The sequence below is a fragment of the Fusarium vanettenii genome, assembly GCF_000151355.1.
Source record: "Fusarium vanettenii 77-13-4 chromosome 11 genomic scaffold NECHAsca_32_chr11_3_0, whole genome shotgun sequence".
In the NCBI taxonomy this organism is placed as follows: domain Eukaryota; kingdom Fungi; phylum Ascomycota; class Sordariomycetes; order Hypocreales; family Nectriaceae; genus Fusarium; species Fusarium vanettenii.
Window position 1 is genome coordinate 328,174 of NW_003315853.1, and position 27,649 is coordinate 355,822.

At 50.0% G+C, this 27,649-nt stretch overlaps 11 protein-coding genes across 11 annotated transcripts; 6 read left to right on the forward strand and 5 right to left on the reverse strand.

Annotated features, from left to right (window-relative positions):
• Positions 1-410: 410 nt before the first annotated feature.
• Positions 411-2,104, forward strand: NECHADRAFT_52286 (uncharacterized protein; the record flags this gene model as incomplete). Its single annotated transcript, XM_003042699.1, has 3 exons — positions 411-1,233; positions 1,326-1,875; positions 1,933-2,104. 3 exons carry the CDS (start codon positions 411-413, stop codon positions 2,102-2,104), a joined length of 1,545 nt encoding a protein of 514 aa, XP_003042745.1.
• A 481-nt stretch (positions 2,105-2,585) lies between these two features.
• NECHADRAFT_52059 (uncharacterized protein) lies at positions 2,586-3,153 on the reverse strand (the record flags this gene model as incomplete). Its single annotated transcript, XM_003042784.1, has 2 exons — positions 2,586-2,748; positions 2,798-3,153. 2 exons carry the CDS (start codon positions 3,151-3,153, stop codon positions 2,586-2,588), a joined length of 519 nt encoding a protein of 172 aa, XP_003042830.1.
• Positions 3,154-7,110: 3,957 nt separating this feature from the next.
• On the forward strand, positions 7,111-7,413 carry NECHADRAFT_29528 (uncharacterized protein; the record flags this gene model as incomplete). Its single annotated transcript, XM_003042700.1, has 2 exons — positions 7,111-7,253; positions 7,335-7,413. Coding segments are annotated over 2 exons (222 nt in total), but the record flags the coding sequence as incomplete, so codon positions are not given.
• A 1,375-nt stretch (positions 7,414-8,788) lies between these two features.
• On the reverse strand, positions 8,789-9,650 carry NECHADRAFT_27131 (uncharacterized protein; the record flags this gene model as incomplete). The annotated part of the gene is made up of 3 exons (XM_003042785.1): positions 8,789-8,822; positions 8,872-9,359; positions 9,423-9,650. Coding segments are annotated over 3 exons (750 nt in total), but the record flags the coding sequence as incomplete, so codon positions are not given.
• Positions 9,651-12,024: 2,374 nt separating this feature from the next.
• NECHADRAFT_97322 (uncharacterized protein) lies at positions 12,025-14,438 on the reverse strand (the record flags this gene model as incomplete). Its single annotated transcript, XM_003042786.1, has 10 exons — positions 12,025-12,217; positions 12,266-12,716; positions 12,763-12,972; positions 13,015-13,160; positions 13,212-13,282; positions 13,330-13,402; positions 13,452-13,683; positions 13,750-14,063; positions 14,114-14,324; positions 14,372-14,438. The coding sequence occupies 10 exons, from the start codon at positions 14,436-14,438 to the stop codon at positions 12,025-12,027; spliced, it is 1,968 nt and encodes a 655-aa protein (XP_003042832.1).
• A 404-nt stretch (positions 14,439-14,842) lies between these two features.
• NECHADRAFT_52066 (uncharacterized protein) lies at positions 14,843-16,358 on the forward strand (the record flags this gene model as incomplete). Its single annotated transcript, XM_003042701.1, has 6 exons — positions 14,843-15,168; positions 15,221-15,393; positions 15,456-15,595; positions 15,643-16,036; positions 16,084-16,212; positions 16,264-16,358. 6 exons carry the CDS (start codon positions 14,843-14,845, stop codon positions 16,356-16,358), a joined length of 1,257 nt encoding a protein of 418 aa, XP_003042747.1.
• Positions 16,359-16,615: 257 nt separating this feature from the next.
• On the reverse strand, positions 16,616-17,225 carry NECHADRAFT_97324 (uncharacterized protein; the record flags this gene model as incomplete). Its single annotated transcript, XM_003042787.1, has 3 exons — positions 16,616-16,840; positions 16,895-17,072; positions 17,128-17,225. The coding sequence occupies 3 exons, from the start codon at positions 17,223-17,225 to the stop codon at positions 16,616-16,618; spliced, it is 501 nt and encodes a 166-aa protein (XP_003042833.1).
• A 1,235-nt stretch (positions 17,226-18,460) lies between these two features.
• On the forward strand, positions 18,461-19,561 carry NECHADRAFT_102033 (uncharacterized protein; the record flags this gene model as incomplete). Its single annotated transcript, XM_003042702.1, has 1 exon — positions 18,461-19,561. The coding sequence occupies one exon, from the start codon at positions 18,461-18,463 to the stop codon at positions 19,460-19,462; it is 1,002 nt and encodes a 333-aa protein (XP_003042748.1). The 3' UTR covers positions 19,463-19,561.
• A 1,105-nt stretch (positions 19,562-20,666) lies between these two features.
• NECHADRAFT_86728 (uncharacterized protein) lies at positions 20,667-23,100 on the forward strand (the record flags this gene model as incomplete). Its single annotated transcript, XM_003042703.1, has 3 exons — positions 20,667-21,640; positions 21,709-22,840; positions 23,080-23,100. The coding sequence occupies 3 exons, from the start codon at positions 20,667-20,669 to the stop codon at positions 23,098-23,100; spliced, it is 2,127 nt and encodes a 708-aa protein (XP_003042749.1).
• A 163-nt stretch (positions 23,101-23,263) lies between these two features.
• NECHADRAFT_52085 (uncharacterized protein) lies at positions 23,264-24,947 on the reverse strand (the record flags this gene model as incomplete). Its single annotated transcript, XM_003042788.1, has 4 exons — positions 23,264-23,896; positions 23,947-24,374; positions 24,442-24,740; positions 24,769-24,947. The coding sequence occupies 4 exons, from the start codon at positions 24,945-24,947 to the stop codon at positions 23,264-23,266; spliced, it is 1,539 nt and encodes a 512-aa protein (XP_003042834.1).
• An 826-nt stretch (positions 24,948-25,773) lies between these two features.
• Positions 25,774-27,571, forward strand: NECHADRAFT_52165 (uncharacterized protein; the record flags this gene model as incomplete). The annotated part of the gene is made up of 6 exons (XM_003042704.1): positions 25,774-25,902; positions 25,960-26,362; positions 26,421-27,038; positions 27,089-27,393; positions 27,452-27,489; positions 27,544-27,571. 6 exons carry the CDS (start codon positions 25,774-25,776, stop codon positions 27,569-27,571), a joined length of 1,521 nt encoding a protein of 506 aa, XP_003042750.1.
• Between the last annotated feature and the right edge of the window lie 78 nt (positions 27,572-27,649).

Consider the following 27,649-nt stretch of genomic DNA (forward strand, 5'->3'; position numbering starts at 1 on the left):
GTTGACAATCCGGCGTTGATGATGGATCAGTTGTCGTGTGGGTAGATGTGATGTGGTGGGAGGAATGGGCAACTTACCCGATCTCGGAGATAGAAAACTACCCAATCAACGTCGCCTAATTAGCACTCGGCCCATCCGTATCTGCGCCCTATTTTGACGTCGTGCGTCCATGACGGAGCTAGTGACGCCCTGTGACCCGCGGCGATACCCAGAATTGACATTATTGGTTGCTATCTCACTTCTCCCCGCAAACCAAAATGAATCAGCTCGTACTGCAGCTGCTACAGTTTACGCAGTTCTGCCGTTGACACGAGCAGTATTTAAAACCAGCAAGAATGCCCATTCAATCAACCGTTTACTGGCTAAGTTACCACTCACAATAAAGACTTCTTCCACCAGCCTCTGTCCCAATGGCTTCTTTCTCTATTACGATAGCTTTGTCTGTCCTTTTCCTTCTTCTCATCAAATATTATGTACTCGATCCCCTCGTTTTTACCCCCCTGAGTCGCGTGCCAGGCCCAACAGCCTTCGCCCTCTCAAAGTGGCGACTTGGCTACGAGGACTGGAAAGGAACTCGCACGCCTACAATCCAACACCTGCACTCGAAATACGGCCCGGCAGTCCGCATAGGTCCGAATGAGGTTTCATTCAACAGCTTGACTGCACTCAAGACAATCTATGGCCCTGGGAGCCGATACGGCAGGACCGCCTTTTACCGCATGTTTGATGTGTATGGCGAGCAGAACTTGTTCAGCTTTCACTCAGTGGAAGAGCATGGCAGCCGAAAAAAGCTCCTGTCTCACGCCTACGCGAAATCAACTGTACTCAAGGCGCCAACAACACAGTTGTTCGAGGAAAAGACGCGACAGTACATGGAACTCATCAGTGGCGAGCCAAACCACATCAGCGATGTGTTCCATACACTGCACTACTACTCCCTTGACAACATCACCTCTTTTATTTACGGAAAACATGGCTCGACATCTGCCCTGCAAGGATCAGAGGCGGACCGAGCTCTGATCTCTGATATTATGCATCCCTCTCGCCGCATGTTGTCCTGGTGCTTGGTGCACATGCCGTCCATCACGAAATGGATGTACGCTCGCACGGGATTTATGCGCCAACTGATGAAACCACTTCTTCCAATGCAGCTGCCAACTACGTATACCGGCATTCGGAAGTTCGCATTGCAGGCATTCGAGAATTTCCAGTCGGACTCTGAGAAGACAAACGGTAAAGTACCCTTAACCCATATTTCCTCCTATCCAATCAGACATGCAATCATGCCCATTCGTACTAGAGGCTAACGCAATGGCACCATGTAGGAAATGAAAGATCTATCCTCGCCCATCTCTGGCAACACCATCAAACGCAAAAGACGAATGGGTTGAATGATATGCAGACGGCATCCGAGTGCGCAGATCATTTTCTTGCTGGAATCGACACCACCAGTGATACGCTCATGTTTCTCCTCTGGTCACTCTCTTTGCCTGAGAATCAACGATTTCAAGACAAATTGAGAGATGAGCTACTCGGACTCCCCGCAGAGGCACTGAACCAGCATGGCTATCCTAAAGCTGAAGAAAGTGATCGATGCACATATCTCCACGCCATCATCAAGGAGACCCTGAGACTTTACGCACCACTGCCAAGCTCTGAGCCACGTTCAGTCAACGCTGCATCCGTGGTTGATGGCTATCACATCCCGGCTGACACCGTTGTCAGTATCTCACCATGGATTCTGCATCGTAATCCCAAAGTTTTCAAAGACCCTTTGGAATTTAACCCCGAACGCTGGCTTGGACCTGATGCTACTGAGCTAAACCGTTGGTTTTGGGCCTTTTCGAGTGGCGGTCGCATGTGCATTGGCATGCAGTAAGCATATTCTTTCCCATGTAATCCTTAGTCGTCTCTCAGTCTAACTGCCGATAGCTTGGCAATGGCCGAAATGACGACGCTCATTGCCACACTCTACCGAGAGTATCAGACATCGATTGCTCCGGGATTTGAGAATACTACACCTGGCATCACCGCTCGGGTTGAGGTTTTCTACGATGAGCGATTCCCTAAGCTACAGGTAAACTCGAATTTATTCGCTTCATGACTGATTCTGATTCATTTTGTTAGGAGAATACTTGCCTGATCAAGTTCGATAGATTACGCAAGTGAGAAGGGCCGGGGTCTCAGTTGAAGGAGACGTCATCCATTGGCGTTTTCTGAGAAGCTACCAAATTTCATGCGCCAGTGCTTGCTCGGTTTATTGATCGCTTGCTCTCATCTTAAACTCTTCAAATAAATGCTCTAATTATCTTATTGCAAACGTCTAAATTCCTTATGAACTCGCCTCCATATCATGCTGTTCCCCTTGTCCTTCATTCCTGAGTCCTGTCATGTCCAGCAACTAGACACAGCACCACAAGACTCTATCTACTCTGGGAACACAGTCAAATCCTCGCTCGAGCGAGCCCGTCGCCACTATAGAAACAAAATTTCAACATTCACCCAAGCATACGCGGCGACATTGTGGGTCGATATTAAGTATTTCTTAATTCGTCTATGTCTATTTAGGTTTTCTTTTTGGCTACTTACAGTCCGAGGAAGTTGCTGAGGTAGTCGGCCTTTCCAACGGGGACTCCCTTGGCTCGGAGGATTGAGTAGCCAGTGACAAGGTGGAAGAAGAAGTTGGTCTGGCCGTGGTTGAGGACGGCGTGCTTGACTGTGACTTGATGGGTCTTGCCAGCCCAGGGACTGTAGGCGTGTTAGGGTAGTTCTAAGAAAGAAGACTGAGAAAACTCACAGGTCAATCAGGGCCTCCTCTCGAGAGTTCACATCCTCAGGCTTGACGGCCTTCACCAGCTCCAGTGTCTTTTGCACTCGTGTGCGGAGCTCAGCGACGGTCTTCTCAGTGTTCTCAAGTAGTGTGGGCTCAACACCAGTCAGACGACCAACGGTGATCTGAACAACCTTGCTGGTGTTCTGGACTTGGAAGCTCAGAGGAAGCTGATCCTCGACGAGGCGTGCTTCGAGGAACTCATCGACGTTGATTCCCTTCTCCTTGGCGTACTCTTGAGCCTTGGCGAGGACGTGGTCGTAGGTAGTAAGACCCTTGATGAAAGTGGGGATGATAAGGTCGTAGAGAGATGTGCCGGCCATTGTGACGGAAGTTGGGTGTTTTGGTGAGTTGTTGGGTTGTGGAGGCTGAGGAGTGGGTTGTTGATTGTTGTCTGAGGAGTTGAGAGGTAAGCTTAGCTGCAACTTATATATCTCATTGTAAGTCAATTATGCCCCATACATATGAGACAATTCCTATCCATAATTAATAATGCTCTTGATTGTGTAATCGTGGCTTTGGATCTCGTAGCCGACGAGCCGATGCCGGACGATAGCGGTGAGCTCAATTCGGAGTCGGAAAGAGAGCGAATAAACGAAAATTACAGTTGCAATTGATGCGGGATATGACGAATACCCCGTCTTTTTCCTTATTCAGTTCCGAGGTGAGGCATGTCGTGATCATGTCGTGATGTGGGGTTGACGCAGATGTTATCACGCCATCCGCAGGTACGTGGTGTAATGATGCCCCTGGAGTTTCGTGTTTCTAAATTTTTCTCCGATTCATCAGATTGATTCCTAATCAAGAGTGGAACCTCCTAAGGTGTACCCAATTTTTGATAGGGATCCCACGCCGGATATTGCCATTCAGTTCCAAAGTCGCCATATTGGCCAAGATAGATGTCCTTCAACCTAATCTCATAGATCGGACAGTACGATAAGCTGGTTGCAAATTGATAGATGGAATGATGCCATTAGATGTCAGCACTTAATCTAGTATATTAGAGACACCTCTCGTCTGTTCCAAGCCAGAAACGAAGCTCGCGGGTAGTCTACCAAGGGTAACGCCTAGTTGCTTTCCTGCCAACCACACTAGACCACGTCTCTGAAAGTGTCACGTATTATATGTCCATAACGCTCGTTGTAATATCGAGAGAATGTTAGGCACCTTGGCTATTCAGAATACAGTGGCATCGAACCATGGTTCACACACTACCTATGAGACGTGATGTATTCTGCCCAAACTACCTAACCGTGCATTGACCTCTCGCCTCGCCCTTCGCTCCCGCCTTCACCTACTCAGCATCAGCCAGCACGACCGGCTTATCCCCGTTGGGAAACCTCATTGTCAGATAAACGACACAGAAGCTTGAGGAATGCTCAAGTGCGCGATAATCAAGCAAGGCACGAGGGCTAGAGACAACCTGGCCCTCGCCTGCTCATTGGTGGAAACGATGGTTAAATCAATCACCAATATGATGAAGCGGTTTTACGTCTTGGCATCTTGGCATCGGCCATAACGTCGGCCGCACCGAACATTGGTAGATGCCCGCTGACCGTTTGAACCCATTCCTGTAGGACATGTAGGCAAGCGCAAGACTTCATCGACAGCCAAAATGTTGACATTGACTATCGTGTTTGTTGTTGTGGCTGCTGGCTTCTTTTAAAGCGGCACCAAGTCCGCAAAGTAGCATTGGCAGAGTCTAATATGCAAACGTTGGACAGGTTACTAACATTGACCTTGCTCTTGCTAGAGTTTACGGGCGTCATTCTTGAGGAGTCTATGTAAGCTGGGCACCGCCGCGTTGTTGATGAGTCAAATGTTGCTGAGCCAGCGTTTGCATTCTTCTTTTGGTTAGCAGTGCGAGGAGAAGCCCTGTCTCGGCTAAACAGGCATCTCGGCAGTCGACTAGGGCTTACGTAGTATTAGGATGTCTCTCAGCAGCCGTGCCGCAACCGGGCCGTCGCGGGTCGGGCCTCGTGGCGGCTCATCGCTCCAATCGCGGACGATCTAGGGCGATCCTAAAGAGCTTCCTGAGCTGTTTAAATCGCTGCCCAGCCTTTGGTATGTATGTGGTATGTACTCATGACCTGAGAAGAAAAGAGATCACTGACGTATGGAGAAATAATCGTCGTGGGGGATCTTGGCATATCCCCGATGCCTGACGATCACGGGGGCGGTGTTGCTGAAAGGGGAAGGCAAGAAGCTTTGAAAGGTAACAGTAATCATAACTAAGAGTGAGGTAACAAAAGATGCAAGATTGCCTGCCGTGATGGAGACTCATTCGTGGAAATTAAGAACTATGCGGGGAATCTTGGTGGATTGTGTAGTGATGGGAAGATTAAGTTGTGGGGGAGTGTGGAGGATGCATACCCGTAGATGCTGAGCCAAGCAAGGCCAAGACAAAGGTAAGAATAGGAAGAAATAGAGGATAACGAGAAAACAGCTAAGAGTACTGAAGGAGACCGCAACGAGAAAACAAGATCAGACGAGAAAATAAAACTATAAAAGAGCTCTGGTTTCTCTCTTCTTGATCTCTCACCAGCAAGCAACAACAAGCATCAGCAAGCCATCATATCTCACTTCTCCATTCGCAAACCCAGCAAAAAAAGCATCTATTTCCAGTCTTCAGCCAACATGAAGTTTACTCTTGTCACCATCCTCGCCACCTTGGCTGTCACTGGTACAGCTTTGCCAACTGAGGCAGACTTTAGTGCAGGTAAGTACTCTCTTCAAGCATCACAAAAGAAATCGGTCTCACTAACAAAACTCAGCCCTCTCCTCGGCTGAAACACGTCTTCAGGCCTGTGACAGGAAGTGCTATGAGCAGTGCTACCTGGACTGGTGTATCACCCCCGACCCATTTGGCAACCTTAGCTGCATTCTTGCCTGCCAGGATATCTGCGGCTGCATTTAAAGGGCTTGAGCTCAAGTAACCTGCCACTCTTGGGGAGTATGTGTGGTATTATGGGAGTGTCTGAGGCACTGATCGATCGAGACGAGGACCGACCTCGTATGTCCAAGGCCAGGGGCCCTTGGCGAAGCGGTGGAGCGGAGATTGGATATGCAAGGACGCTCGTTTAGGTAGATAGTAAATCCTTCCCTAGAAACTTGGCACTGATTTCTGTAATGCTCGCTGTTATGCAGTTTTATGGTTGAGGGCGTGCATTGTCCTTCTATGCCCAAATCGTCAAGCACAAACGTGCCCACAAGGAAAGGGATCGCCCCGGTGACAAGGACTATAACTTCTGCGTTCCTTGGTTCTCCTTCTTCAACCTCATGGCGGATGGGCTCGGCACGGGTGGCCAGGTCCCTGGGCGGCACTACGTAGAGGTTATAAGAGCCTGTCTTCGCTGCCTTTCCTCTAGGCATCCCGGCTCAGCGGTGACCGAACCTTGGCTTAATCTCGAATAACGCACGAAAAGATTCATAACAATATCGTAACCTAATACCATAAAACACCGTAAATCTAAGATAAAGTTAAGCTTCTATAGCTATAGAAACTTAATAGTGAAAAGATAAGTCTTGCAGTGTAAGACGCTCCCTTTTCTTTTCCCACAAGAGGGTATCACTTTCTCTCAAGAATTGAGGTGCAGATGACAGCATGGACCGAACGGACCAAGCATACTACAGAGGCAGTTATCCCCCCCCTCGAGCAAGACAGCAATCGAGGAAGGCCTATACCGAGAACAGTCACGACAGAGCCAGTCTAACCTTTTTCAATGATGTCTCTGTGCTACATAAGATAAGAAAAAATAATAAAGCACATGATAGCATCATGGCTCAATGCTAGAAAAGACCATAACCAAGTTACTAATGCCGCAAAACACCGCAACTTAATTGTTTTAACTTCCATGGGGGCAGCGTTAGGGGAATCAGGTGAGAAGGTATATCATAAAGAATAATTCAACCTCATAGTATACCCAGAGGGTAGATTGAGGCAACCTAGTTAAATAGATATAGTTAAATTATTATACCTAATACCTTTTAATATAAGAGTTAATATTAAATAAGCTCTATAGATACTTCCACCCTCAACACTCTGCCTTAACGAACCTTATCTCATCGAGAACACGTCGTCAGTTGGCAATGATAAAAGCGGCCTGCTCACCGTTCTGGAAATGATATAAGAAGATACCTTCACTTGTCCCTTGAATAGATAAGCCTTCCGTTGCTCCTCTAGGTGGCCATCGACACCAACCCCCTGATAACATTTTCAATACGCCTATTAGCGTCCTGGCAAAGATTCAAGATAGAATTCCTCGGCCTCGGGCGACAAAATGGACTCCCCAACTTTCCACTCATTTCCAAGACTGCCAGCCGAACTTCGGCCGTACATTTGGCAGCAAGGATGCCTGCCGTCTCAACAATACCATCGCGGCCTGCATTACTTTAATCTTAACGACCAAAAGAAACTGATTCCGTTTGGCTGGAAGGAAGAAACCCAGGCTGACCGACGAAGATCTGCCTATTTATGGCATGGAGGGCTCTAGACCGCTTGCAGAGAGTCAAGAGCAGTTGTCATGAAACACTCTCGACTTATGGAGTGGAAGGAATTTCAAGAAAAAGCGAGTCGCGAAGGCAAGCACCCCAATATTGCGACCCTGATTGGATTGGGGAGGAAGGCGACGTCCCCCCTGGGCTGATCGTTATGAATGAGGGTCGCGACAAGTGGTGCTTCACGGTTTACCCAGCCAGAGATATTTTCTGCATCACTAGCGAGAACTGTGAAGCGGTTCAATTGTCATGGGAAAGGCACTGTATGCTTCACAGTGTCCCATTCGCTGGGAATGAATGGAATTACTTGGATGCATCGAATCTGGCCCTGGAGTTCGACCCCTCTTGGAATGCTTCCTTCCCAAGGCATATATTTGACTTGACTCGGGAACAATCTGCTCGCGGCCTACTACCAAGGATGATTGATGAAATGCGAGATTATTCCAATCCCAACCTCTGGGTCATCGACAAAAGCGTCCGTTGGCGAGCAAGATTCAACATAGACTATAGGGTGGTCTTTTATGATTGCGATCACGAATACGTTCAGATCAGATGGCACGAGACGTGTTGTAAACACGCCGACGGAGTGTATAGAAGCCCTGTCGCCGAGTTCATAAACAATGTTGCCCATTTATGCAATGAATACTACACCGCTCTGGATTGGCTAGACCTGAGCCCCGGATACCATGAGGAACTGGTAGATCAATTCAGAGTACAGGATTGCATTAGTCTTCTTGTTCTCCGGGACAATCGGGTGGTCCAGAGCGAGGGCCAAGGGAATGAGGATGACGGTATGGAAACTGAGGATGATGATTACGAGATATGACCTTGAATAGAACCATGAAAGCTCAAGCAAAAGTCATCTTGAGTTAGAAAGATGTTACTGGACTGCTACACAGAATACTATTATGCAAATGGAATCACAAAACAACAAGGCGAAACGCTGTAGCCTCTAATCCAATAATAGGCTTTGTCTCCCCTCCTCGAGATCTTTTTATTCACTCCACATCGATATTTCACGGCATGATTCGTCATGAAGCCATATAAACAAAGTCGAGAGTCGCTTTCGGAGTTAGATGAAAGAGTAACCTGGTGATGTCGGTTGAACAGATTAAGAAAATATTAAGGTGGCTATCTACACAAGTGTGTTCGCTTGGCTAGGAGTACAAAGAATTAACACGCCAATTACCTATTTCAAGGTCCACCCCGACTATGTCGTGGCTCGGTCGAATGGGCAGTCACATCTAGTTCCTCAAGCGGAACATCAGATGGCCCCGTTCCGAAAGACTCGGTCTCCATAATACACTCCTGTGAACTGTGTCGTCGAGTAGTTATTCTCGTCTCATAGACCGATTCCTCATTTCCCTTTCTATCAATCGTGATCACTCTGGCAGACGCCTCTGGTCGATTCTTAGACTGAGTCTTGCCATTCGCTCCAGTGTAGGATGATGATCCGCCGTTGTTTGACTTCAATTTCGAAGCCAGCAGATCGATGCTTCATCATGGTCAATTATGGTCAAGTTGAAGGTGAGGTAAACACTTACTATAAGACGACAGGGAAGAGGCAGAGGAGAGCGTAGGCAAACCGATCAAGCTGGCTTCCAATGTTGGCCACCTGCTGTCCCGGAGTCTTGATGGCATGGGTAACTGTTCGGAAAACACCCTGGACTGCAAGAAGAGCCACTCGAATTTCTGTGCTTCGCGCCAGGTACCTGAAGAGACCAACTCGCAGCGCAGCCTGAAGAGATGCGCGCTCAGCGGCAACCAGAGTCGTGATGAGGAAATAGGCGCTGATGCACTCAAGGATGGCGATGGAGCCAAAGTATCCAATGTGGACGTAGTTGACGGTGACGAGATGACTCGCGTTGCCGTGCAGGATGTACTGCACTCTGAAGACAATGATGACAACACGGACCACGACGATGACTCCGATGAAGCTCCAGAAAAGTCCTTGGAATACTCGTCGACGGCTTCCTGTTAGAAGCTGCTGAAGGATCATGTAGCTGTACCCAAGCAATCCCACTTCTTGAATCTGATGACGTGAAAATTGTCAGTTCATCATGTCTTATCCAAACGTCCATATCAATGTTCATACCGGCCAGAGAATGTCCCCGAGAGTGGACACGACGGCTGTGGGAATCGGTGGGTGATTCCCATAGTTGGCGTAGTAACAGAGGCCATTTGCAATGGCTCCAGCTGCAGATGTGATGATGGGCACAAGAGCTAGAGGGGTAAACCTCGTAATACCACAAACAAGAAACCCAAAGAAGACATTTCCCATGCAGACTGTGAAGAGGATCGACCAGCTGAGTTCAAAGAACTCGGGTACTGTTGTGGTTGTCGACATTTTTCGCTGGCCGTTCCGTGCTGCAAAGGAATGAGGCGAGCCGCTCGAGCCAAGACAGTGGGCGGACCCGTCAAATACAAGTATCTGTCCCGGACGTTGGTCTTGTCCTTCAGGGGCATCCTGAGCTGGTGTCGGTAGTTCACCCAATTATCAAACGCCCTAGACTCTTTGAATGCACAAGGTTCGACGGGAAAGTTCCGATGTGGGCCAAAACAGGCTCCCTGCCTGACGCCGGCTTCAGGAACCTTGGCCTGGGGAAAGGATGCGGAGGGGAAGCTATTTCGATTGCCGACTCAGCTCTGGGCTTGGACCCCTGGATCGAGGCTTGGCTATTGGCCGTGGCCCCCAGTTCGTAACGACCGTGGCTTTTTTTGCTTGAGTCGTTTGCCGTGGCGGCCAAGTCGACTTGGAGCTACGGTTTGGCCGATAAGCCACAGGAAATGACGAATCGAGCCATGCAGGTCATTGTGCGATTTGCATGGTTCTGTTGATAAGGCTGAATCGGATTCCTGTCAAGCTTCAGGTACGACATGATCTTTGCTTTTTACGACCTGGGGATCAGTGGAGAGCCTGGGGAAAGCATGCTGATGATCAGTGGAGAGGTCGGGGAAGGACTTGGGCCACCTGGGTTAAAAAAAAACGGGCAACATTTGGCTGTGACTCGCACCGCATGATTCCGGTGTTATTTTGGCCCCCAAAGACCATCTTCGGAGGTGGTCGAGTCCAGTCTAGCCTGCGGAACCGCGAGAACCCACTTCACGAGAGAACACGCGTATTGGACAATGAATCCTCACTGCCATGCTTTAGCAGTCGTTAGTTGGCGAGAACAGGCACGACACGAATGCCCTAGACCAGCACTAGGCCCAATCTCGAACATTCGCCGGAAGGTTAACAGCTCCTGTCACGGAAATTCGTATGCAACTGACTCGGGGCCGATCCGAGACAGATCTCTACCGCAGAATAGCCGTTTCTCTACATCTACCGTCGAGAAGGCTATTGTCACGCGTCTCATGGGTGTTTAGACTTGCCCAAGGGGGGATAGAGAGCCGTCGACCAACTGAACGGACGCAACCCTCTTGTCACCAGCGTCATCAGAGCAACCAAGCGTGCAGAAGGCGCCGGACAGTGGCTTGCGCTAGCTGCCGCGCCAGAGGCTTGTCCCTGTCTCGAAGGAGCCGCTCTTTGCGCTCCTGGCGCTCAAAGAGGAGCTTGAACCCGTCAGCTGAACCTGACAACATGCCACATGCCACCCACACACGTGTGTCAACCAACTCGTCGGATTGTGAACGGATGTCTCCGTAATTACACTGTAGCTTGGCAGGGGTCTTGTCTCGAGAGCCGCTTAATAATTTAGCACACACTCGGCTTCTAAATCTGTTCTTTCTTTAGCGTGGTCTCGGTCATTTAGCACGAGGTTTATCGAAGCTCGACGATGACTGGCGTCCCAATTCTCAAATAGTCGATGCCCCGGGCGAGTTTCCAAGTGGCTCACCTTTATGGTCTTATCTAGTAGACTTGTTCTGAGCTTTCGGGACAGATTGGAGATGGGAAACGACAATCCGCTTGTCGAGGTGATTGGAATGAGGAGGTGGGCTGTGTCCGAGCGACGACTCATTCACCCGCATCCTCCACTCAACCCCATGTTTGTGTCTGGACCAGCCGTTATGAGACCCTCAGTGGATACACACTCCAGGCGGGGAAGACGGAAGAGGAGACGGTCGGTTCCAAGGCTGAGGCATATAAATAAGGCCCAGGAGAAGTTGTTCTTGTGGCAAATTCTACCTGGCAGGGATTTTTTTTAGGGGCACTGACGTCGGATATTCCTACCTATTTCTCCCAGCTTGGTTAAAGATGCCACCGTCGCTTCTGAAGCTATCATATCTCGACTCGAGTAAGAACCGTGAGACCCAATCACGAGTAAGCCTTGCCTTGTTAATAAACAGCTATTTGAGGCAAGTGCCTCGCCACTAGGCCCAGGGAAATTAGCATCTCAGTGCTGCCAGGGTCTGAAACTATTAAGTTCATCATGACCAAGAGATTCAGCTCGCCATTTCCCTCTGTTCTACACTCATTCCCCTCTTGGCGCAGAATATGTTATGCCCTTCCATTGATTTAGGTAATATGTATCTAATATTTTCTTGACTCGCGTGTCATGGCCCATAGGGCCCAAGGGTTCTTCGTCGCGCTCAGACATGGCGAAGGAGGTGCAGTGTCGCAGGTGGAACCAGTGACACATTATTAAGTAACATGCGAATTTTTTAATGTTAAAAGACTTGAGCCGCTGATATCCTACTATATCCCCGAGATGAGGATGGATTTCTTTACATGATGATTTCGTCGGCCTGTCTACTCATCCCGATACTGATCTCCTTGTAATGACAGCGCGGATGAAGAGGTAAATCTCCCTTCGGCTCTCTACAATGGGCAGAAGAGTCACAACAATGGCTCCAAAGAAGGCCCAAATAAAGGTGACCACGATCCAGCCTGTGAAGAATGACTTGCTAAAGACGTAAGACGTCCCATACATGGGGATCGGCCAGAGACTGCACACTGTTAGCACCATTCGGGCCTTGACAAAGATATCAGCTTACATGGTCAGAGAAATAGCAATGAACAAGGCAGCGCCGAGAGCGTAGTTCCGTGCAACATATAACTCCTTTTCGATGCCTTGGAGATTCGCTAACTCGGCCTCTGTTCTCTCTTGGGCACTCTTGACCGTACCACCCTCCGTCTGGGCCTTGACGTCAAAGCCAGAGTCATCAACCTGCTGGAGCTCCTTGAACTTCTCAAAGTCGTAGTTATCGGGCTTCAGGTATGTGATGAGTGGTGTGAGGATGATAGGTGCTGTCAATGCTAGCATGTTGCCGGCAACTGTCGGTATGAAATCAGACAGCGTCGCGATAGTGACCGTTCCGTGTTTTTGATATGCTACGCCGATCCAAGTCGAAATACTAGCCAGTGAGCTAATGATTGGTACCAGCACAATGGCAAATTTGCTCTGTTTCTTCCAGAACAGCGTGCATGCGCTGGGAATAACGGCACCTATCATTCATCAGAAGCGTAGAGTCAATTTTTCGGGACGACATACCATCGATAAGAATGCCAATGGCCGTGACGATAAAGGTGACAGAGAAGCCTGCGTAGGTAAGGCCTACAGCGACACATGCAGTCAACAAGCCGAAGCTGACAACTGCAATATGAGAGATAAACACGAGCCTCTCTCCAGTCGCCTCGGGATTGATGTATGAACGGTAAAAGTCATATGTGACCAAACTGGTAACGGCGACGGTTTCTGCTCCTGTTAGAGCTTGATGGCTATGTTTCCAACTTGAAATCTTACCTGAGCTCATGGCGCTTGTGATGGCTTGGAAGACCATAAGAAGAACGGCTACAACGCCACCTTTTCCCATGATTGTGTATGCTGTGTATGGCATGACCAAAGCCGAGTTGATCTCAGCTGGTGATAAGGGTGTCGGATACGTGGGCCTAATAATCAGCATCTGTTGGCTATGGCTAGCATAGAACGAAATGACTCACCAAGAGGTTGTGTATTCCAAAGCGGCACCTCCAAGACCAAAGGTAGTTGCGATACAAAATGGGATACTGAACTGTTCTGCTGTCAGCCGGGAACCATATCAAAACCCGACTCACGTACCCAGCAGAGAGATCCAAGGAGATATCCGGCAACCGTGGACTTTGGGTCAGCAGCAATAGCCTTTTGAAACAGCCTTTGGTTCCTGTCAGTATGTCTCCGACGCAGATTCACAAAATGCTCACTGAGAATCGACAGTTGCAGAAAAACCTCCACCAAGGAAAATAAGACCGACTAAGCCACCGTAGAAGCTCCTCATGGTCAAGAGCTCTCCCCCCGCATTGCCGTCGACAGGGCGGATCTCTGAAGCATCTTTAAGAAGCTCCCACATTCTTCCAGGAGATCCAACATGGTCAGATGTTGTGTACATGACGAACATGGACGCCAGCATAATGATGTAGATGATGACGGTGTGCACTATTCAGAAAGGTGTGAGCCAAGAGAGCACAGTGTGGAGGGGCACTGGATGTTGCATCTACTAACCCCATTCTGTGAGAAAGGTAGCTTTGATACCACCGAACAAAGTGTAGATGCAGACTCCTAGGGGGAACAGAAAGCACACCGCAATCTTGTTCATGCCAGTCACGAGATGAAAGACGTCAGCTCCGCCGACCAGAAGATTCACCGCAATAAAGATTTGGTAGATCAGTGAGTAGACAGCCAAAACGATGTGACCGGGAGCTCCGTAGCGGTGCTTGACTAGTTCCAAGAAGGTGTGTGCGTTTGGTGCCTTTCTCTTGAGCTCGATGGCGAGAACGGCGAACGTGAGGATCGGGACTGAACAACCAGCTCCATACCTACTTCGGTCAATCTGTGTTAAAGGATAGGGTTCAGTGCGATCTCATACCAGAATGTGGAGGCGATACCATACGAGTACCCAAACGTGGTCGAGGTCAAAAGCGTAGCGCTTAATGTCCATGAAGATACAACGGATGATGCTATCAGGCCAGCCTTGATCGAGCGCTTCGCAGTCAGATACATCTCAGAGTCTTGCACTTCGGAGAAATATCGCTTGAGGGCGAAAGTCGTGAGACTCATGAGGATGGCAAAGGCGCCGCCTAAACAGGTCTCAGCAGGGTAACCAGTGACCAAATTGGGGTCCTACCTAGTCCCACGATGATTCCATATCCCGCCCCGGAATCGAAAATGGGAAATATTCCTGTCTCAGACATCGTGTAGTGGTTGGACAGCCGAAAGCCCAAAGATGATCTGCAAGAGGGGATCCAGCAGGTCTTGGAGAGTCCAACCTCTTAAATCCATGCCAGAGCCACGAGGTTATCCCAGTTCGCGGTGGATCAAATAAGTGTCGGCATCAAATAGTTGCAAAGGCGTGACAGCTCAGCTAGATGGCGAAACACCAAGAATACCCATCCAACTCATCCGTACTACCTCCACCAGATCCCTGCGAGGCGGAAATATTCCCCTGCCGGCAAGGCCGTCTAGATAGACGAATCATCTCGTCTATAAAACCCCCATCATCAGCCTTTGGTAGCACACCACTTCGCCTTGCACCCAACCAGAGACGCCATCTCCCCCTCTGATACAGTAACACACATTCGACCAAAAACCCCTCACCATGCAGAGTTTCAAAGCCGAGCAGGCTCGTGTCCAGGCCAACAAGCGGTGGGAGGAAGAACCCAAACCGGATACGCCTTCGGGATGGGTTAAGCGTGCTAGAGAAGTGGCAGATATTCTCAAGCTTGACGCAGCTGAGCGAGATGCTGCCGGCAAAACCCCCTTTGCTGAAGTCCAACTCCTCAAAGATGCTGGGCTTGTCAACCTCCTCGGCCCACGCGAGTTTGGCGGCGGAGGAGAAACCTGGCAGACTTCCTACAAGGTGACTACAGAGATTGCCAAGGCTGATGGAAGCATCGGCCACTTGATTGGCAACCACTACTCATGGTATGACATGCATCTTCAAGCTATCCCGTGAGATACCACTGACGCGGAAAAGGTTCTGGAGTTCCCAAATCCTCGGAACGCCCCTGCAGGCACGCCGCTGGCTCCGGGAGTTCACCGAAGGCAATTACTATCTTGGTGGTGCCGTCAACCCTCGCAACGCTGACATGATTGCTCGGGATGAGGGGGACTCGCTTGTCTTCAACGGTGACAAGTTCTTCTCCACCGGTACGTTCTTCTAGCTCTGACCGATATTTCCGGTGCTAAATCCTTCCTTCTCCGCAATGCAGGGGGCGTTATCAGTGACGTGACCGTCTTGGAGGGGGTCCTTGAGGATGAGGCAAAGACCCATGTTTTTGCCTATGTCTCCACTAAGGACCCTGGGATCTCGTTCAAGGGCGACTGGGACGTTATCGGACAACGCCTAACGGTGAGTTCAACTCGGCTACTTGTGACATTTGAGCTAACCGGCTTCAGGAATCTGGAGGCTGTGTCATTCGTAATGTGCGTGTCTCCTGGGAGCACATTGCTGGTTACGAGAACAAGGAGCTCACGCCCCGGGACGCATACCACGACTTCATTCTCCCGCCTGTACAGCTTCAGTTTGCAGCTGTCCACGTTGGTGTCGGCATTGGAGCGCTTGAAGCTGCCACCGAGTACACCCGCACTCGCACTCGAGCTTGGCCGTACGGCGGAGATGACAAGCCTAAGGCCACAGACGAATGGTATATCCGAGAAGGCTACGGACGCTTACAAGCGTCGCTTTGGGCAGCCGAGGCCCTCGTAGACCGCACGGCTGAGCGCATATCTAAGCTGATCCACGCTCCAAGAGAGGAGCTTACCCAGGAAGCACGTGGCGAGATTGCAGTCCGTGAGTAGATTCTGCCTTGTTATTGCATATTCACTAACCCAAATCAGAGGTAGCAGCATCAAAAGCAACCGCTATCGAAGCTGCCATCAATGTCAGCAGCAAGTTCTTTGAGCTAACCGGCGCCTCATCCGGCCTGTCAAAGTACGGATTTGACAGGTTCTGGCGCAACACTCGCCGTAAGTGGGAACCGTTAGATATTTGCTGTACGGCGCTAAAATGACGTCTAGTTCACTCTCTGCACGACCCAATCGCTTACAAGTTCCGTGAAGTGGGCGGCTGGGCCTTGTTGGGTGAGATCCCTGAACCGAGCTGGTACACTTAGGCGGGATCCATGGGCTGCGGGTAGCGTTAATTAAGAATGACGACTCAGCAGGGGTTTTTAACGTTGTACGTTTGAGTCAGTTTGTCTGGATGACAGATCCGGATTTAGCCAGCTGTGTATATCCGAGCAGACAGGCTCGCTTGTCCAAAATGTGCAGCCTATTTCTTTTCTGGCAATAGACTACTGGGAATATTGGTTATGAAAGCTGCTGAATCGAATCTCGCCGTAAAGTCTTATTGCCCAATTGAACCTTCCCGCTATTCTACCTTCTCAATCTTGCCAGTCTTTACATCATAGATGAATCCCGTAATAGGAACGTCGAGCAACAGAGGGTTCTTCTTCACAATGGCAATATCATCCAGAACACTTTTTCTTAAGTCCCCAAATGGCAAGAAAGCAATATGTTCTGCGTCCTCTTTTAACTCATCCCGGATCTTCTCCTTCAGCTCGAGATCAGAAAATGTCAGCATGCCGCAGTCAGTCTAATTGTCCGTTAGCATTTCCCATGGTGGCTTGAATTCATGTTCAGCTCTTACATGGTGAACAATAACAATCTCTCGGGTGCCCAGTAGTTGTTGCGAGATGACGAGGGACCGAATTGCATCAATGGTACGACCGCCAGCATTTCGAATAACATGCGCATCACCCTCCTCGAGCCCAAGCACTTTAGCCGGGTCGAGGCGAGCATCCATACAGGCTACGACTGCCACCTTGCTAAATAAAGACCAATTAGACTGATAAAGCGGACAATTGGGTGTGTGTTCCTTACCGTCCGGGTGGAAGAGGTAGGTCGCCTTTGTTGAACTGGGCTGCATATTTCTCATTCGCGGCCTCAAATTCAGGGATAACAGATCGGACAAAAGACATAGTGAGAGGGGTAGGAAACAATGACTGGCTTGGGATCGAAAGTAGCCGAGCTTGACAGTCGTCCCATCTTATGCGATACAGGTTCCGCGTTGGCCATCTTTGAAGTGTGGGGGTGAGCTGAATGGGGGATAGCAGCAATAGTCGTCATTTTGGATCACACTTTGCAATTTGGTAGGATCCGTCACCAGCCGTAGACTGCCACGATAGGTAATTTAGAGCGATCAAAGTCTTAACTCCTGGATCAATTCTCCGAGGGAATTCTTTGAGGCTGATATCTTACGTCCTGGGTGCGTCATCGTTTAGCCTCTTCGCCCGAATGATATCATCAACAGCAACTATTGTATTGATGGGGTAGCGAGAAGGACCCGTCGCTATGAATTATTAATACGGTCAACTCGGTTTTCACTTTCAGCAAGAAGCCAACGAGGAGTATAGTTGTGCTGATCGATTTGTGATTCCATCTACCGCAAGATTATTTACCACCCTAAAGCTCGATTTTCTAATCCAAGACGATGCAAAATTGTGTCTTGGGAATTATGAAATAAAAAGTTCGACATCCGTGGTAGTGAATGGCTGATAATTAGTGCCCTTTATCTGAGCGCTTCCTTGCCAAACCCGTTGGTATAGGGTACCTACCTGTTCTTTGAACATTCCGACTTCGCAACCGCCAAAATGAAACCCTGGAACTATGACCAAAAGAGAGGGACTGGGCTGTGTTGGGGGGCTTCTAAAAGGTGTTTGATATTTTCCTTCTTCAAAATATGCGTCAAGGTGGTCAATTAGGGAATTCCCAAACCCAACTTGCTAGACAGCCACTGACATTCAACGCCAGTGTGGCTCCAAGAATGATGTGTACATAGGGAATGAGGAAATGAGGTTGTATCTCCTATCAGTAGAATACCGCATCAATATATAGTCCTCTGCCTTCAGAAGGGAAGCGTTGTGGTTGTCAGAACCATAAGTTGACAGGAATCAAGGCTAGGGGCTAATGAGAACAAATGTTGATAGTCAAACACCTTGGCGATACCCCTGTTGACTGGACAACGAGGCGCATAATTTGGCTGCCTGACAGGGATACCCTCATTCCTCCATTTGGACTATCAGACAAGCACACTTTCCATATTGATTCTTGAAGCCTAGAATTGAGACCCAATTCTCTCCAGGCAGCAAAGAATAGCCAAAATACAAAAGCCTGAGTCCTTGGGAGCTTGAGATTACGCGGCACACCAGACAAGATGACGCACCAACCTCGTCTGCCTGTTGAGCTTATTCTGCAAATTGTGGAAGCTTCGTTGTCAGTCACGAATCCCGACGCTATAGTCGATGTATCTCTACCCGAAGTCCAACTACTTGTCACCTGGTCGCGGGTCTGTCGCGCAACCTATGGAACTGCGACTCGGCTGTTCAGGCAGCATTGCGTCTATTTGGACAGCCACCAAAGAATCCAGAGATTCTGGAACTGCTTGTCCCTTGCCAAGACATCTACCCCCAGCACGAATCTACCGCCAATCACACCCCTCAAAAACACATCGTCTCTTTACCTGGGTGTTTGTACCCCGGCCCCTCAAGAGTCCGCATCTCTCGGATCACTCATCCGCAAGGTACTCTTTGAGCTTGGTGGCTCGGTACGCCGTTTGATCTTGGAGCTGCCATCCCCTAGGTTCGCTCAGGAGAATGAGCTGGACCCGCATCTTGGAGAAGGTCTATTCGATGGACTTGCAGCCCTGAACAATGTCGAGGAGTTTGTGACCGTGGGAGGGTTACGCACTGTGGACTTTTGGACGAATGATTTGGGCATCTGGGAACGATGGCCACAACTTCGGTGTTTGGCAGGTTTCCAGGTGGACCTCGCTGAGGAGGTTCTGTGGTACCGCATCGCCAGAGCAAAGCACCTCGAACACATGGTAATAGCTAGGCCACGTCTGTACAGGATCCAGAGATGGAACTTCAAGGAGGCAATCGGACAGCACTGGCGGCTTGAGACTGGAGGCGACCCGAAGCTCGCGAGGCCGATGAGTATTGTGCTTGCGGATCATGAGTTCACACCATCGTTGATCGATGAGACGGACGCGACAACACATGATCCACAAGGCCTTGTGTCCGCCGTCAAGTGTTCGGTGCCTATGTTCGGCACGCAGTTTGTGAGAACAGATCACGCTTGTCGTGAGTGGATGATGGCTGCCATGAAAGAGGGCACTCTTTGGGAGTATGGAAAGGCAGATACTCTTGACATCTAGGAGGGGCTTATATGATGGGCTATTACAATGCTGAGGATGTTTTGCTTGTCATAAAAATTATAGATTGAGTAAATAAATTTCCTGGTAGCATTTCTTCAGAGATGAGAGTTTGTTTTGTCAACGATGTATTCTGTAGATAATTTTAATCAGAAGCATGGCGTTCTTTGTTACAGCTACGGATGCCAGCCTGACCATTGTCTCTTTAGAGTAAACAAGTAAGGCTGCGATAAGAACCCATGCTTTAGGCTTGCCTGGAGCCTTTTGCACCGGTCAGAAAGGTTGAAGCATTAGATAGGGAAGTCACCAAGACAGAGAATTTCGAAATCATTGCTTCTGCTACTGCTCCAAGGCGACCCGTTCGATGATGTCTCGGATGCCTAAGAACTGCCTGTGTAAAAATGACCTCATAAGAGCTTCGTCAAAAGCCTCACAAGGCCAGTGGGCGGGGCCTTGGAGCAGCTCAATAGAAATGACGCAGCCGTAACACAACCAAGAACCTCATAAGAGCATACACACTGGATAACCAACATTGAGTGACGTTATTTAGGCTAAATGCGTCAAACTCTCACCTGCTGATCTCAAGGCAGCAGAATAAAATCTCGTCCTATTTGATCTTAAAACTGGTGGACCCTAGCAGCTCCACCGCAAGGATAATCCTTCAAAGTTAGGGCCTGGTTCCTGGTTAAACATCATTTCCTGTCTCTTTGGGTGAGATCAGGCTGTGAGAAAGGAAAGAGCTTATTACTTAAAACAGTCACATGCCCCGACGCACCCAAGGAGCCCCCACTGATTACCTATGTAGGGGTTCTTCAGCTGTCCACTGGGGGATGCAGGCTGAGGATTTACCGGCAGGAGGCCTCAAAGGAGCAAATTATAGGGCGAGGCGAGTAATATGTAGTGAATACCAATCTCGTGATGATCTTTCCCTCCTTCTCAACTCACGGTTCCCTTCGTGGTATGGATTGCATGTAAGAATACAGGGGCGCTAGCAGTCTAGAATCTGGTTTCTTCGCCCAGCCCAGGTAGGCTGTGCTGGCCCATGCTTCAAAAGCAAGGGCCTGATTCATCCAATCTTCGCTAAACGAAACAAGCAGGCTGGGCCCATGTCGATCACCAGGCTCGGGGTTAACACGGGGCCGAGGGGACAGATACAAAACCTAATCGCCGCACTAGCTGGGTTTCTTTCCATCCCTATGAAACAATAATGGCATCGATATCGAATCTATACGTCAAGCCCGAGTTCGTCTACAGGGGAGGATGGAGGAATTGGGACAATGATGCAGCGACAGGCGGCCAGATCACTATGCTCAAGGATGACGCCGAACTTCTCAGTATCTTTATCGGTATCTTTCTCGTCTTTGTCGCCGCTGGGCTTTGGACCCTGATCGCCTACCTCATCTTCCAACTGAACCGGCGCAAGCGACAAAAAGAAGACTCTGGCGCCTTTGACGGCCTGTATCACCAACAACAGACCATCCTCCGGAATGGCAGCAGTGATGTCGCAATTGGATCCTCATTTTTAAAGCTATGGCTTGCATGGGGGAACAGTCCCAAGGTCCTGAAGAGCACATTGCCCATTGCTGCTCTTGCACTTGTCAGCTTTGGCTTCTTCCTTATTTCTCTGCCTTTCATCACCGCCATGGAGATGTTGGACAACCAGGGGAACCAAGTATTGATACAAAGTCCCAATTGCGGCTTCTGGGAACCAGATACGGATGGCCCGCTGGGTCCGTTCCTAGCTTTCACGAAGCAGACGCGAGAGGCTGTCTCATACGTCGACAACTGCTATGAGACCGACGGTGAGTCAGCTCTCTGCGACCAGTTTCTTTCCGAACGCCAACTACCAATTATCAGAGTGGTCAATGTGTCATGCCCATTTCATGAGAGCATATGTCTTCCTAGGACAAAGGGGGATAAGCACCCTGCCATCACCATCAAGACGGACGAGCTAGACTCCCACAAGCACTTTGGGATCAACGCACCTCCAGAAGAGAGGATCAAGTTGCGACGCTCCGTGACGTGCTCTCCCGTCAATATCGACAAGTTCAGTGAAGTCACGGAAGATATCGCGACAGGAGAAAAGATGATGGGTATCTTTTTTGGACGCACGAGTACCACCAGCTACACCTACGGCTCGAGTAACAAAAGAATAGGCATCGACCCTTCGTATAATCTTAGGTGAGACCCCCAGCTAAAAAGAAGTAAATTCTCAATGAGTTTTTAATGTGTAATAGAGCCTTTTATAGCCGAGTGGCGGGCAACGCTTCCTATGCCCAGCTTTTCGAGCCGATCACCGAACTTCGCCGGAACGACGCCGACATCACCATCGCCTTTCTTAGTAATAGCTTTATTGCCGTCTCTGGAATCGACGGTCCTTGTACCGACCCCTTCTTCTCTGCTACAAAGGAGCCGTTGCAAGGTGATGCGGTCCATGGCTACTACTGGCCTGACAGCCCCGTCACAGGCATCGGCTGCATTGAGCAGTACCAGTTCTCGAAGGCTGGGTCGGAGGAATGGACACCGTTAGCGAGCTATGGTGACGCCAGTACGAATTTGACGTTTATAGACCAGCTATCGATCAAGCAAGTCGCTGCTTTCGCCCCGATCCAATGGGCCATGCGCGTGGGTGGGATCGACCAGGCCCTAGACATTCTTCGGACTGAAGCCCTCAGAGCAAGAAAGGATCCCGGTATGTACAACGATCTGCAGCATCCCCTGCCAAACGATCAATGGATACGTGAGGTAGAGTATTGGTTCATGATCGGGCTTGCCAAACTCCAACTGGGGGTCGTTAACGTTGCCCTGGGTCCGCAAGATCCGGAAAACTCTGGCATGAGGGACAATACTACGTGGGTAGTACAGAAAAGGAAGGATTTGATGGATTACGTGTGCTCGTCTCAAAAGATCCACAGTCTCGAGTTCAAGAACCTTCACAAAGCGGGCTTCATTGCGCTTGCTGTGCTTGGTGGCTTGGCCATCATCCTTCCGTCACTCGTCCTGCGCACTATGATCTGGTGGCGTAAAGGGCAAGATGATGTTTTGACGTGGAAGTCATATGGACAGCTACAACTCCAGCGCATGGCAGCAGAAGGAGCAGGTGTCCAGGGCTGGAAGAGAGGAAACGAGGATGTTCCCTTATTGGATCCCCATGACCAGTCGTCAGGGGATGTGGATGTGAGGAACATGGGTGTCGATGGACTTCCACACCCAGTTTGGGCTGGGCCTAGTTCCCATCCGACTTCCGTCCGGGGGCCTGTACCTCGCCCCTATGACGAGTATCATGGAGGGAATGTGAAAGACGAGTTTGAAGATGTTCTTCTGGAAGTGATGCCTATGGCGCAGGGATATGGACAGAGAAGACAGGGAGGCTACAATCAGGTTAGCGGAAGGGAGGCACTATGAGCTGTTTTCTATTAATGAGGATAATGAGACGATGACTGTGTGGCGAGATATGAACATGGGTATCAGCTGCAAGGATGATGAAAAGAGGTGATCGGTGGCGGTGGCTTTGTAACGACATGATGGACGTTGGATCGGCATCTAGAAAAGAATATCTCCTTGCTTGCGAGGGGACTGCCATTATATACCGGGTTAGGATCTAAACTAATTATATTTAGCCTCTTCTAATGCTCACTTAAAGATAAATAAGGGATTAATACCTTATTATATGACTTTTGTGAGGGCGTAGATAGTGCTCTAATAGTGGAGACCGACATGCTCTGGCAGTCCTCGCGCAAGCAAGGAGATATAGTGATTTAATAAGCCTAATTACTTTTAAGCCTTTGAATCCTTTCCCGTCTCTTAGATGATGTATCTGAAGCCCTTATCCTGCACATCAGTGAGATCCGAGTCGGTTGAAACACCGGCCTGCTGACTGCCACCCAAACCTTCCACGACATACTGAACTTGTCCGTCTGCCGCCTTGGAGTCTCGGCTGGCGTTCTTACGCTTAACAACAATTACAAAACCGATATACGTAATAATCAGAGCGATCATGGATGACAAACTCAAGATGCAGCCCTTGCGGTAGCGAGGTGCGTCCTTAGAGGTCCAGGCAAAAGGACTGACGATGCAGCCGACGCAGTAGGCAATGAAGAAGGCGACAGACACGACACTCTTCTTTGTGTTTCCCTTGACGTTGCTGGCAATGATACTAGCCGAGCTGCTGAGCAGGGCCGACGAGCAACCGCCCAACCAAGTCGACACGACGATGCCCCATTCGGCGCCCTCGCGAGGGAGAGTCATGAGAAGAACCGCACCTAGAAGAGGAACGAAGCAGAGGCCGATGGCGGTGTAGGTTCGTGTTCCGGGGAACATTCGTGGGACGAGAGCGCCGATCCAGACGGTTGCCGTGTTGCAAGCTCCTGCGGGCATTCCGACAAGCATTGTCTCAAACTTGCTGTAACCAAAGCCGTTGATGACACTGGCGCTGAACTGTGGAATTTTAGGATCATAATATCCGGAAGGAGCGTGTTTCGACTTACCTTGATGATGGGGGTGGTCAAAGTGATGCACAAACCCATCATCATGTAGATCCATGTCATGGGTGACAGCATAGCCTCTCTAACCTGCTTCTTATTGAACTCTGCACGATCGCGAGTCGCACGATCAACGGCAAGGCGCTGAGTAGCAATCTCTCTCTCAGCCTCGGTCAAGAACCAAGCGGTAGAGGTATCCCGGGGCATCATGAAGATGAAGACAACGCCCACCAACGAGGTCAGGCCACCGCAGATGATGAACAGTGCACGCCAAGGAGCAAGGGACATGTTGGATTGTCCGATGCCGTACATCATGAGGGCACCGATGATTTGGGAGACGCCGTTCATGGAGACCCACGTTGCCACGCGGATTGGGTGCTCTCTCTTGACATACCAGTTCGAGGTGATGATGATGAAGGCGGGAGAAACGGTTCCTGCAGTGTAGAGAAGTCCCCATTAGCTCGACTTCAGGACAGTTATCATAGCCAAGGGAAGAAATACCTTCAGTGAACCCAAGGAAGAATCTCGCCGCAGCCAATCCTTGGAAGCTCTGACATGCAGCCATGGCCATGTTCACGCCACCCCAGACAACAATAGTGCAGCCTACGTAGAGTGTAATCGGGAGTCGCGAGAGAAGGTAGGCCGCGGGGTATTCCGAGCAGAGCTGGCCGAGGTAAAAGAGGGATACAGCCCAGGAGAATTGTTCGCCCGTGAGGTGTAGATCGTCGCGAAGTCCAAAGATGGCGGCCTGATTGATGGACTGTTTGTCGAGATCTGCAAGTTTATAACGGTCAGTTTTGCTACTTTTGCAGGATTTCGGGGCGATACTTGCACTGAAAGAAGTAGACAAAAGCCATCAGAGGCATAATGACGCAGTCCAATTTCCGAACGACCTTCTTGGCCTGTTCGGGGTCAATGCTGTAAAGCTCATCATTGTTGATGGCTTCGCACTGCTTCGAAGCAGGATCAAGGCTCTGCCTTTGCTTTTCGGCAGCGTCGACGGACATGATCAGATGAGAGTGTAGAGATGATGGGAAGGATAGGTTGAGAGTGAGCAGTTGGTGGCAATCTTCTCAAAGGGACCTATCTCGTTTAATATACGCATCGTATATCGTTTAACCTCCTCTTTCGTTCATCATGGCGACGCCTCCAAAGACAGCCTCGGGTGTCACGCCCGAGAGCCCAGATGTGTTAGTCTAGATCGCCTCCAACTTCCCTTCCCATGATGCGATCTTTCATCCCCCCCCCCCCCCCCCCCACATCTAACCCCGGAATACCTTATCCAGGAAGGTTAAATTGATCCCAGAACATGGGGTAAACGCGGGGAAAATGCACCGTCAGCTAAACCTTGCGGCCTTCGGGCACAGCGGCCGCTCCCCACGGGGGCTGGGAGACTGAAGTAGCCCTCAGATGTTGCAGCCGGAGGTCCCTGGATGTGTCGTCGGCGTTTGTCAAGTGTTTTACCGATATCAAGGGGATTCTATCTTTCGGATCTGAGGGTCGGGAATGGTGAATTACTTGGCGGCCGCCTCCGGAGTTGGAGCATGGACGTGAAGTCGGCTATATGGAATCACATATAGCCAACCGATGAACCATGCAACCAGCACACAATCATCAGCGGGCGCTTCGATAGCTTTCATCATGACACCACGACCAACCGCCTTGGCTACTTCTTTGCGCCATCTTCGAGCGTCTCGCCGTATCTCCCCAACATCTCTCAAGCCCCTAAGCCGGAGCCTATCCCAGGCGGCTCGGCCAGAGAACAATGGCCCGACTTCTTCAACACAGGCTAGCAAGTCTCAGGGTATCGGCACCTTTGGGGTTGTCGCGTCGATGGCAATAGCTGCTGCTCTAGGCTACGGCGCGTCAACGCTAACAGCGAGGAAGGATGGAGCAGCTCCAATTCTAGACGAACGCAGACTGCCACAAGTCAACTATGCTTCTCTGGAGGATATGGAAAAGGTAGCCTGTTCGAATAAGTGTGGACAGGCAGGCAGCGCTAACGCCCGATGATTACAGGCCATCGAGGAGATCCAAACCCTATTTAGTGACGTTGATGGCATCATCTCGACAGATTCAGACGACCTTCTCGCACACGGCTATTCGGAATGGTCTTCAGTAAACGTCGATACCCTCCCAGTTGCTGTGTCATATCCACGCAGCACCGAACATGTCAGTGGTATTGCCCGCATCTGTCACAAGTGGAAGGTCCCCATCATTCCGTTTTCCGGAGGCAGCTCTGTCGAGGGCCATATTAGCGCTCCCTTTGGAGGCGTGAGCATAGACTTTGCATTTATGGACCGCGTCGTCAAGCTCAATAAGGAGGATATGGACGTTGTTGTGCAGCCAAGTGTGTGCTGGACAGATCTGAACCATGAGCTTGCGAAGCGGGGAACAGGGCTGTGGTTCCCAATTGACCCTGGTAAGCACAGCTCTCGCCCTTGCAGCATCTCCTCGCCCAGGACTAATCTTTTTTGCAGCTCCAAGTGCCAAGATCGGAGGCATGATCGGAACCAACTGTTCTGGCACCAACGCTGTTCGCTACGGAACCATGCGCGATTGGGTCATCAATATGACAGTGGTTCTTGCTGACGGGAGTGTCGTCAAGACTCGACGCCGTCCCCGCAAGTGCAGCGCAGGATACAACCTGAACGGCCTCATCGTAGGATCTGAGGGGACTCTCGGTATCGTTACGGAAGCAACCCTCAAGCTCGCCGCTGTACCGGACCATTTCTCCGTGGCCGTGGTCCCCTTCGATGACTTACGGGGTGCTGTCTCTGCTGCTGCTGATATTATCCGGAGAGGTGTTCAAGTAGCAGCTGTCGAGCTCATGGACGAAACACAGATGAAGATCGTCAATGAGGGCGGTGCAACACGGCCACGCGTTTGGAAGGAGACGCCAACACTGTTTCTCAAGTTCTCTGGCACGAAAGGAACAGTTGATGACAACATCAAAACGGTCCGAGAGATCATGAAGCCGTATAGCCCGCTTGCCTTTGAGTTCGCACGAGATGAGCGAGAGCAGAAAATGCTGTGGTCGGCCAGAAAGGAGTCTCTCTACTCTCTCCTGGCGATGAGAGAGGATGGGGAAGAGATGTGTAAGCTTGTTTTCGTTCGCTCGCATGAAGAAGATCTAACATGCTACCAGGGAACACCGATGTGGCCGTTCCGCTTAGCAGATTAGCCGACATCATCGAAGACAGCAAAGCCCACGCCGCTTCTCTGGGCTTGAAAGCCTGCGTGAAAGGACACATCGGCGACAGCAACTTTCACGAGAACATCACATACAACAAGGCGGACCCTCAAGAGGCCGAGAAAGCCAAGATTGCGGTAAAGACCATGGTCAAGCGCGCGCTCGAGATGGAAGGCACCTGCACCGGAGAGCATGGAGTTGGCATCGGTAAGAAGGATGCCTTGTTGCAGGAGGTTGGTCAAGACACTATCCAGGTCATGGTAAGTCGTGTTGTCTAAGTAAACACAGTTTTGAAGGTGTTGTTGATCATGTCATTAGAAACTTTTGAAAGGAGTGTTGGATCCTTATTGGATCATGTGAGTTGTTTTATCCCCCCTTCTATGTCCTGTGTACTAACTACCAGCGACCAGGAACCCAGGCAAAGTGTTCAACAGATAGTGACGTGCCTTTGGGGTGTTCCGTTTCAATCCTGCAACGTTTAATATGGGAATCGATGTAGTAGATGAACAGGGCGGA